At 35.9% G+C, this 11,533-nt stretch overlaps 1 protein-coding gene across 5 annotated transcripts; it reads left to right on the forward strand.

The window, feature by feature from the left end:
- The first annotated feature begins 74 nt into the window (after positions 1-74).
- LOC124196632 (oxidized purine nucleoside triphosphate hydrolase-like) lies at positions 75-9,347 on the forward strand. Of its 5 annotated transcripts, XM_046591778.1 has the most exons (4): positions 793-1,348; positions 1,481-1,974; positions 5,202-5,324; positions 8,834-9,347. In XM_046591778.1, the coding sequence occupies exons 1-4, from the start codon at positions 1,162-1,164 to the stop codon at positions 8,993-8,995; spliced, it is 966 nt and encodes a 321-aa protein (XP_046447734.1). In that variant the 5' UTR covers positions 793-1,161; the 3' UTR covers positions 8,996-9,347. The 5 variants fall into 5 exon arrangements, with proteins under 5 accessions (XP_046447736.1, XP_046447735.1, XP_046447737.1 ...); XM_046591780.1 differs by lacking the exons at positions 1,481-1,974; positions 5,202-5,324; positions 8,834-9,347 and adding exons at positions 75-310; positions 381-532 and having other exon boundaries at positions 646-825; XM_046591779.1 differs by lacking the exons at positions 1,481-1,974; positions 5,202-5,324; positions 8,834-9,347 and adding exons at positions 80-310; positions 381-532 and having other exon boundaries at positions 616-825.
- The last annotated feature ends 2,186 nt before the right edge of the window (positions 9,348-11,533 follow it).

Raw genomic sequence — 11,533 nt, forward strand, 5'->3', positions numbered from 1 at the left:
TATTTCAAGAAGTTCCTCACTCTTCGACACCTCGATAGATGTCGTTATATCTCCTTCGCCTGTTTTCCTTTTCTGTGTTTCAATCTGTAATCAGCTGTAATGTTTAAAGGCCTTTCAGTACTTGTGTTAATTGCTGTGAAGCACTGTGAAGTCAATCCAGCATGAACCGTAAAGTATTAACATTAGTTTTGATTAGAAAGCTAAATGAAGTATTGCTTGGTTATAAAAAGAGAGGATTTGGAGTAAACAAATGGAATGGTTTCGGAGGGAAAGTGGAAGCAAAGGAAGGTATTTACGAAGCAGCAGCTAGGTGAGAGATGAAAAATATTTGAAAAGGGATTTTACCTATAATGCAAAAAGTTATGTGAATGAAAAAATAGGGAATTGAGAGAGGAATGTGGACTTGTTGTCTTACCTGTAAATTTGGAAAAGATTGGCCTAATCAATTTTGAATTCGTGGGGGATCCTGTTATTTTGGAAGTTCACGTATTTACTTCAACTAAATATGAAGGCCATCCTTTTGAAACAGAAGGTAAATTACTCTAAAAACTAGACAGAGTTAATTAGTCAATAAACTTAATTATGTTTTCCTACATCTTCTTTTTTCATATAAAGAGATGTTACCTAAATGGTTTAATGTTACGGACATTCCTTTTGATGATATGTGGGTTGATGATAAGTTGTGGTTCCCTCTGTTCTTGTCAGGGAAAAAATTCAAAGGTTACTTTCTTTTCCAAGGCCATGATGTCATTTTAAAACATAATCTGGAGAATATAACATGTTTCTGAAATTCACCGTTTAATAAACTTTGTGATAAGTCCTGTATAACACGTTCTCAACTTAATTTCTAAGTTTGTATTGTTGTTTGTATGAGGGCATGATTATTCACGAATAGTATTGATCAAATTGTAGCATTAGATTGCGTGACATGGTAAAGGCCTATATACATAGTAGTAAATACAATGCTCCATGGCATAGCGGAGTTGCAAGAGTTGCTATCGATCTGTTCTTTCTATTTATCGAACAAACACCAGTGACTAGTCGTCTTATTTTGAAGTTTGATCTGCACGAGCAGTGTTCTCCAAGCAGTGGTATAGATTAGTTAGTATTCACATTAATTGTGAGTTGTCCGGTACAATACGCTTTGAATTTTATTGTAAGATGGGTGAAGAATATAATCCAGTTAGAAACATTTGTTCGCAGACAAAGCGCTTCCGGACAGCAACTGTAAAAGCAAAAATTCTGAACACTGAACGACTCAGTAACATTGGGTTGGACATGTCTGAATTACGTTGCAAGGATTTGGCAAATTTTCAGTGCTGCATAGGATCACGGCCCCTGAATTCGAGTAAATATTTTAGTGATTCCCGGAATAATCAGTCGGGATGTTCTCAATTAAAAAATCACGACGACTATTATGGTTCCATGTTTTTGAGCAACAATATCAGTACCAATAATAGCACAAATCCTCAACTTTCAGAAGGTTTTGAAGATCGCTCTACTCGCAATCATGTCGGTCGTTTTTCAAATGTTGTGAGTCTGACGACGAGCAATCATAAAGCTTCTCGTGTTCGAGAAATTACGAGAGAAATTAGTCAACATTTTCTTGCAAACGACTCATCTAAAAAATTTGCATCACGCTTCCCAAACTTCCAGACGAAAATTACACAAATAAGCAACATCGACACCGATATAGAAGAAAAATCAGAACGATCAAGTGATGGTACCACAAATTCTCACCGGATCAACAAGTCTACTTGGAAATTAAATAAAGATTTCAATGACACTCCATCAGATTCTCAATCGAATTTAAATGGTTGGCTATACTTTGTAGAATGTTCTACTGACATCCCTATGACAAAATTTGCAAAGAAAAAAGAAATTGCTCCACGTGAACTTTTTCAAAAGTGCGAAATTTGTGGGAACTCATTTGGGACGGCTGGCTTCAAGATACACCAACCTCGTTGTTCTCAAGTACGAAAACTAATTAACGATTTTAGCTAGGGATTTTAAATTTTAGAGTAAATTTCAAATGTTTTAATTTTTTGGTGGTGCGCATCAATTAAAATGATCTGTCTTGCCAAAGTGATAGAGAGTATGGATGGTGAAGCGACGCTGTAGGAATTCTCCATAAGGCTTCATCCGAGCTTTTTCCCAAGTATGCGCTAGTGACTTCTTGCGGATTTTTCCAGAAACATGTTTGAACACGTTTTTTTTTCTAAGTCCTTGCCAAAGGAAACAAATTCAGATTTTGTTTTAAAAAATGTGAAAAAACTCGCATTTTTTACAGAATCTAGGCATATCATCTATTTCGCTTTAAAAATATAGAAAAAACAAGGAAAAATTCTAAAAAAAGAATTTTGATATGTAGGGATTTGAATCTAAGATAACTACCACATGAATCAGCCGCTCTAGCAGCTACGCCATCAATCGCTTACTAAATTCTGAAAAATTACTAATCATAACCCTTTTTTCGGAGCAAAACAGCAGTTCAGTGAGGCTACGCGTGGTGGCAGCCCTGATATTTGGGAAAGCCCTGTGGCGTCTGCAAATCACGTCATCTCGAACTTTGAGAAAATGCTGGAAAAGCTCGGACGAAGCCTTATGGAGAATTCCTACAGCGTCGCTTCACCATACTCTCTATCACTCTGGTCTTGCAGAATCGCTAGGCGATTCCATTTGCGCTTAGTTTTTATCTTTTATAGGGGACCTACCTTAAGTTTGGGCTTTGGGAACGCGCGAAAGAACCTTATGGATAAAGGAAATTTCCTCGGTGTTCCATAAAAAAAATTTAATTTTCGTCGGAAAGCGACGAAATTTTTTTAAAACGTTATCATAAGGGTACGGATTATGTTGATTAATTTTTAAAGCGGGGAAGGGTAGTTTTAAGGCCAATAAGCCCAAAGTTTGAAAGAACATTAGGAAAAAAAGCGGCTCTTGCCTAGCAAGACAAGTTTTCCAGTGTTCTGTCGAATAAGGTTTTTCGTGATTCGAACGTAGCTCGAATAACGAATAACCTTCATTTATTCGACGAATAACTAATACGAACAAAAATAAGGTTTTTATTCGAATTTTCGAATAGAATAACGAATAAAGAATACGAATAAAATTTCGAATAGCAAATAAAAAAAGGTCGCGCCTATTGGAGTCCGTAATTCAGACCCCTCTAACGGCAAAAAGTGCGTTTTGAAATAAATATTATTTCATTATTAAATGCGCTATTATAGCAGCTAACTGCCGAAATGATTAACTGCAATCTTATTTGACCTGATTAAATACAGTTTCTATTTTAAAAGAGAACACAAAGTGCAGAAAAGAGAACACAACATCACACTACAGCCTTTGTAACTGTCGGTAACTGTTGCGAGGAAGACAACCGGTTTTTCTCATGTGTAAAATCGTAGCTTATTCTTAGATCACGGTACACATCACGCTCAAAAAGAGTAGCGTGAATGTGATTAATTCAGAATCCATTCTTTTCCCTTCGTTTCAACTCTAAAAATCAAAAACAAATTGGTCTGCTGGTCGGCGACATCAGAGCCATCTGGATTTACGGACTCCAATAGATTTTTCCAAAAATTCTCGGCGACAGACACGTGACTAAGACGAGGCAAAAATGAAAAATCTATACTAAACAGCAAACTTTCAAAAATCTTTTTTTTTTTAATATTCGAAATTGTATTCGAAATCATGAAGCCTGAGGTAAAACGAATAAGAATAACTAATACGAATAAAGAAAATTTTATTCGACGAATAACGAATAACGAATACGATTATTTCCTTATTCGTTATTCGAAATTTTATTCGAAAGTTTTATTCGGCAGAACACTGAAGTTTTCTGCTATCGAAAAACGATTAATACGGGGTTGTAGATCTTTTTGCGCGATCGAAGTTTAAAGTTTTACGGGGCTGACGCGCAGCCCAAGCCGGCCAAAAGGGGGTTCGCTTTTCGAGCGCACACTCGAATAACGAATAACCTTCATTTATTCGACGAACAAGAGACTGAGCCCCGTTCAAATCCGGGGAACTTTGGTCTAGCGTTAAGTCGGACTGTTTTGCTATACTCTTTTCTGTAGCTTGTAGCTAGCTGTAGCTTAATCATCTGCCCGTAATAAATTTTATAGTGGGAAATCTGCCCAGTCAGTACCTTACTTGAGGATGTCGTCATCATGGCAATGCTATAGACATCTTGTGGTGATGCAGGTTGTTGCGTCATCAAAGATTGCGTCATCACGGCGACGACATCTGGTGGTGATTTGTTTGGGCATGTTTCGGCAGGATAAGCTCCTCCCCCAAAATGTTCGTGACATTATCCGTGACATTGTGCGTGACATGAATAAGCTCCTCCCCCAAAAGCTTGTTCTTTTATTATATATGGATAAAATATACGAATAAAAATAAGGGTCTTATTCGAATTTTTGAATGGAATAACGAATAAGAATAGAATTTCGAATAAATTTCGAATAAAAGATAAGAAAATTTCGGGTTTTCATCAATAGGGTCTTTGCATGAAATTTTAATTTGTTTAAAACATACCTGGTTAGAATCAGTTTTTACGTTGATTCTCGTGGTATTTTTTAAATATTTTTAAAATGAACTTAACTATGCGTATTTCTAATTCCAAAAAAATATTGCCTACGGCTGACTACAACCCTCTTTCGCCCTTAGGGCCTTAGGGCGAAATACGAAAAGGGTGATTTTAGTGATTTTGGTGAGCGTCGTCTACAAATTGATCAGAAATTAAGCTCCGCCTCTAAAAAATGGCTAAAAAATGGGAGGCGCTTATTTGAACTTTGAATCAGAAATACAAATAGTTAGGTTCATTTTAAAAATATTAAAAAAATTCGAGATTATTGTTTCAAACCCAGTGTCGTGTTTGTGTTAAGAAAATTTAGTGGGCTATTTTTTCACTCAATAGATTTTTTTAAAGTATATAATGATTAAAGTGATTATGATTTCAATATCTCCTAAACGGGAGAGAATTTTAGAAGTCAGCTAACAACAACAAATATGAACATTGTGTATCATCTTAAGCCCGGGCCATACGAGAGCTTTTTTAAGCAATATTAAATTGTTCTAGGTTTAAGCTACAGTTGCGCGGAATGCAAAAAGTTTTCCGTCGTGAAAATGCCGTTGCTGAAACCAAAAATATTTTACGTAAGGTTTAAAAAAGCTGATGCTAATCTTTTCATATTTTACAGACAAAAATAACAGATGCTAGCCAGCAGATGGATATCCCGAAAAACACTCGTTTTCGCGGACAGGTCCAATATCAAATGAAGGAACTTTCCACTGCAATAAATACAAATTCTAACTGCAAAAAGGTACCTTGAAAATTCCTGTCAAAAAAGTCACTGTTAACAATTAAGCGATCTCCGACTCAAAGAGCCCGAAATATTAGAAAAAGAGGGTTTTTCTCGGAGTTAATTTTCGAAACGCTATCAAAAAAGGACTTTAAAATACAAGAATAGGTCTGTAGGGGAGACTGGAGTAAAACGGGACACCGGGTCAAAAGGGACAGTGGGGGGAAAAATAGTAGATGTTAATAAAACTGTAAAAATTTTTAGTATGTTATGTAAATCTGTATAATCTAATTTGGCATGAAATTTGGTTGGTTTTTGTCAATAACTGCATGAGTTATTGACAAAACAAAAAAACGGTGTTTTTTTAGAAATTTTTGTCTCCGCCATTTTATGTTTGAAGAAACAAATAAACGCTAATGGCATGTAAATTTAATATGGAAATGAAGCTGATTCATTTCTTGATCTTTTAAAACAGAAATTATAATTTTAGATCGATTAGTTTAGACAGTATGAACTTTAAAAAAAAAGTGTCTAAACCGGGAAATCGGGACAGCTGTTTTTGGCTAATTTGGGACAGTTACGGACCAATCAGCGTACAGCATTTTTAAGAGGCTCGATTTCGTTACCTAGCAACCCAGACAACATCCCTGGTTTTTAAGCGGTATAAAAACCGTCCCTTCCGTACCGTACAAACAATCCGGAAAAAAGACGGTTTTTATCCGTCTAATTGAAACGCTTAAAAACTAAAGGGTTCCGTCTGACGCCCCTTTTGTGCCGGAAAAAAAAGGACGGAAAAAAGACGGCTTTTGTCCTTCCAATTCGTGTGGTCCCAAATTGGTTTTTTTTATGGGCACAAATATAAAATTCCAATTGGCCCAAAGCAGTCTAAAACTGGTCTCGTTTCTGTGTTTTGGGTTAGTGAACAATGACACAAAGACACGAAATGCGCGAAAATTCTAAGTCCAAATGTTATCTTAAGAATCACTTTTTCAAACTTCTACTCATGTACAATAGGAGTTGGGTGAGTGGTTAGAGTGTCAGACTAGTAATTCGATTATGAGAACATAATGCGTTCAAACCGCAGAGTGAAGAGAACTTTTATATTTGAAATTCGGCTTCAGAAAGTACGATTTAAGTGATTTAACCATAAATTTATTTTTAAGTAATAAAAAAAGAAATTTTAGCATGTTTTAGGCTAAATTTAAACAAAAATTTGATTAATTTTAAAAAACCTTAAATAAACCCAAAAACAACGGATTAAAAACCGGCATTGGCCCAACATAAACCCCGAAAAAGCGGACACATTCCCTTGTTTGCGCCTGATTTCATCCCTTAAAACCTCGTCTTTAAAACGGTATGCGCGGTCCCAATACGTTGGAGAAAAGACGGCTAAAAGACGGAAGGGTGCTGTCTGGGAACGCAGGATGTCCTACTGCTCCATAAGGGTTTTTGTATTTATAAGAAAAAAGGTTCATTAACACAATAATCAATTTGAAACATTTATAAACTCAAAGAGTATATGCAGTGGAACACTTTTTCAATTTTTTTAAATTTTATTAATGAATTTTAAGGCGAAAACGGAGGACGTCCCTCATCACCCACCCCAGTGTCCTCAATTACCCCCCAAAATAGGCCCCTCCCACAAATCTGAGGAAACTTTAAAGGTATTTTATGGGGAAATGGTTCATTATAAAATTATATAAAAAATATGGGGGGTTCATTACAATATGGAATACATAAAAACAAAATTTTAAAGAAATTCAATAATTAGTTTGCGAGATATAGGGGGAAACAAAAACCGTCCCGTTTTACTCCAGTCTCCCCTACTGTTCAGAATCCCGAAACGATTCCAACGGAAACAACTAAATGAAAGAAAATGTAGCTCTTCTATATCCATCTTACAGAATCCAATAAAAGGATTTCTTAAAATTCGTTCAGATTTCCAAGATATCCGTCATATCACGTTTGCCATGTATAAAGGGATTGTATATCGGTTCATATGGGACTTGATAAATAGGAAAGAATGGGAAAGCGAAGGAGTGGACAGAAAAGAGGGGAAAAAGCACGTATACTGCAAACGACAACGCCGAATGAAATGTTAATAAATTGGTCGAAATTGGGGTAACACGATAAATTTGATATCTTGGACATCTGAAAGAATTGTATTCTAAAAAAATCCCTTTTGCATTCTGGAAGAAGGATGACAGAGCAAAATTTTTTGATTAGTTTTGTTCTACGAGTTTAATATACAATAATTTAAAAAATCGAAAACTTACAAAACTAGGTGTCGAAAGATACCTTTTTCAACAATGCATAACGTGATGGTTACGTTTTCAATTCAAGATTGATGAAATAAAAATTTAAAGTTAAAAACACTGATTTTGCAGTGTAACATAACGGCAAAACGTGCGTAGTGCGTTCACAAACTGGGCAGGATACGCGTCATGCACTAGATAATGACCAATTTGCTGGAGGGTCATGTAGCCAACCTTCTTCTTAGCCTAGTAGCCGATTTTATAGTTTCTTCCCCGCGGCCCGCCCCTTGCGGTAACCAACAGAAAAACTTGTACAACGCCCCTTAGGCTAGATGAAAATTTAGCTTGACCAAATCAAATGGTTTGTTTGATACACTCAACTAAAAAAATAAATGGTCGCTAGGCTGAGACAATCCAGAAAGGGAATTCCTTTTGGATTTTGGTTGTTGTGATACCAATGAGCCTTTTTTAGACCGATATTTTGACTTTACGACCGTTGTTTGTCATTGGACCGTTTTTTTTATTTTTGCGACCTGGTTCACATTCTATGCACGCTTTTCATTCCGGTCATTACATTTTACTCATACCAATCTTTCCCCTCTCAAATTTACGCACCATAATGTTAAATCGGTGCTAAGCATGGCAAACTCATATCTGTTTACTACAATTATCTATTCTGGATCGTAGAAATAGAGTGAACGATTCGTCTGTACGTCACAGAAAACAAAATCGATTTTAGATCAGTAATCTCCACTCTATTAAACAGGAATCCCAGAAATTCTTTTTATTGAGTACGGAAAAGGTGGTCTGGACTGTTTTGGAGATGTATCAGTATTTTTACATTTAAGAATTTAATTGTGGGTAGGGGAGACTGGAGTATGCCGGGACACCGGGTCAAGAGGGGCAGTAAAAGTAGAAGATTTTAATAAAATTCAAAACTTTTTTAGTATGAACTTTATTAGTATGCCATCTAATTGGACATATATCTATCATGTATCCTGTCATTACACACTAAAATAGTTTTGAATTTCATTAAAATCTACTATTCCCCTACGATTTTTAATTCCGTCTAGCACATTGACCTGATGAAGTGCTAGCAGAATATTCTACAAACGGACAGGATGGAACTAATATATACCATATCGATGTTTTCTTTAGAGCAGACAAACTGTTCATTCTATTGATGTGTTGAACTTTATAATTTTTGAATATCGCAGTGAGGCTTTTTGAGATCTTTTATAATGTTGTTAATAAATTCGTTTTCCGTTTTTTTAGCAAGAAAAGGATAAGATATCAGAATCGCAAACGAAATTCAAACAAATCGTTTGTGACATTTGCAACCGTCAATTTGGATCACACTCCATTTCAATTCATCGGCCTCAGTGCCTAAAAAAAATCAACCAGAAGATTCCACCAACTGGTCAATTGAAAAATTAAGCAAATATTAAGCAACACGTGATTAATAGAAATTCAAAGAAAAAGAAATTCAAAACATCGTATCTTAATTGTGTAAATTTCTTTTATAACCAAGATGGAAATGTTGCCGCTGCTACAATCTTCCCTACTAACACAGCGATGTACCATGGATATGACTGCAGCGTACTCCCAAGGATAAGGGAGATACAAACAGCATATCCATGGAATGCTTCATGTTGATCCTTATTTCCCCTTCCCCGTACGTACCATTTGTATGTCCCTTGAATATACCGGTTTGTGTATACACAGTATCCTTAAATAACATCCATCTTTGGATATGATTTCTGTTAGAAAATAAAAGATAAAAGTCTCACCCCAGATTTAAATTACTGACCTTCAATTCCGTGGCTCACCTCCCTGACCACTTGACCAACTGTTCAAACAATTTAGGAACAAATGTTTGGAAGTAATGGAAATTGAGATATGTTTTAGCTTTTTCGTCCACTGTGTACCTAATATGGTTATACTGGGATGCACATTCTGTGCATGCACCAAATGGTATCACAACAAAATCATACCCCCGGGTATATTAGTTTGACGTACAATCAGTATTATTAATGAATATACGCCGGTGGCTCTACGATAAATATTTTTTATTTGATCCCATCCTAGATCCGAATAAATTTATACCTACAGTACCCACCTAACTATTAGGTACACCCCCCTATTTTCAGTGCATTCTTATGGCACTACGTGTCCTAGAAAAAATGCAATAACTCTTGAACCGCTTGGGCTAGATTTTTTTCGTTTTGGCCCTGAGTAGATCTAATGATGATCTACATTTTTTCTACACATGAAGTTGTCGTAGGATTAACCCCCACGGCGCCACGGTATCGTTCAGTTGATTAGGTACACCCGTTTCCCCCCCATATGCGCCGTGTTAAATACGGCGTTTTCAAAAATTTACAAAAAATACAAAAAATCAAGCTAAAATCTTTTTCTTTGTGCCAAAAGATGCAGAATTCTTCACTCTATACGAATATAAAGAATGATTTACAATAAAACCAACTCAGAGAACCCTTCCCTATACCTCAAAGTTTTCCACTTCAAAATTTGTCGAAATTTCTAATGCCTATGGGGGCGACAGTGCAAGTGTGTAGTAAAAAGTACAAATTTTGAAGTGGAAAACTTTAGGGTATACGGGTTTGGTGGGTACTGTACGCTATACTACCGCCCCCCAATTGTGACCTGGATCTATTCATCCCATATTTACCTACATCTTACATTAAGTGGATGGGCCGTGTTAGTAGGGTTACACGTCCTTATAAACTAGACCATTGAAACGTATTCATTCCTCGCATTGTGATTTTTTTATTAACACTGAGTCCACCACTCAATCAGGCCAAAATTGGGGGTTTTGGGGGTTTACAATTTTTGGAAAAGGGTGACGAAGGCATCGCAGCCAGTCTCCGTATAAATCATTTTGTACAGAATTTTACGGAAAACCAAATGGTGAAATCCGCAATGTTTTAGCTAGCATAGTTTTTAAGTTATTTAATAAAAACTAAGGGACCCCCCCCAGAAATTTTAGTGTTTTTTCTGATTTTTGACATAAGTTTTCGGGCAAACCGGACCTTTAAAAAAAATATAATTTTTCAGAATGAAAGATTTTGCCCCCCTCCAGAGACATCTCGCCCTGTTTTTGTTTTAAACGGTTATTGGCAGAGATATTGGCAATTGAAAATCTTGGAAATTTTTCGACATTTTCTAAAGATTTTCGCCATTGACATACGTCATTTCGCCACCCCATCTAGCGGCCGATTTTGAAAAAAGCAAGGGAGATATACTATTCTTCTGGCCATTAATTTTTTTTTCGAACTTCAACTATCGATAGCCAACCAAGCCCAGCAGTTTTACATCGATTCCATTCTTTTCTCAATCATTCAATCATTCAATCAATCAAAAATTAATGGCTAGAAGAATAATGCGGATTTCACCATTTGGTTTTTCATAAAATTCTGCACAAAATGGTTTATACGGGGACTGGCTGCGATGCCTTCGTTACCCTTTTCCAAAAATTGTAAACCCCCAAAACCCCCAATTTTGGCCTGATTGAGTGGTGGACTCAGTGTTAAAAATTGTGAATAGAATCAAAAATGTTGATTCTGATTCTTGATTTTTTTAAATTCTTGATTCTGAATCAAACATCACTGAATGATTGTGATTTTTTATTCTTTTATTCTTTGATTGATTGATTCTATTCAGGTTTGATTCCGTTCTCATGTATGATCGATTCGGTAGATCACTGCATGGTAGAACATGATCCCCTTTTAGATATCTCTCAACATCGCTTGCATCTATTTTACTATATCCGAGATATTTCTAAGATAGCTTTTAGATATATTAAATTAGATATATTCAAGATATCTTACATATAGACATAAGATATGTTTATAAAATTCATGTACACGGCATAAAGTATTTTCGGTTTTATATTATTGTGTTAGGGTCATTCCGCCGAGTTTCGAATTTTTTCGTCGCAAAAAAAATCGATTTGCT

The sequence above is a fragment of the Daphnia pulex genome, chromosome 7, assembly GCF_021134715.1.
Source record: "Daphnia pulex isolate KAP4 chromosome 7, ASM2113471v1".
Classification (NCBI taxonomy): Eukaryota; Metazoa; Arthropoda; class Branchiopoda; order Diplostraca; family Daphniidae; genus Daphnia; species Daphnia pulex.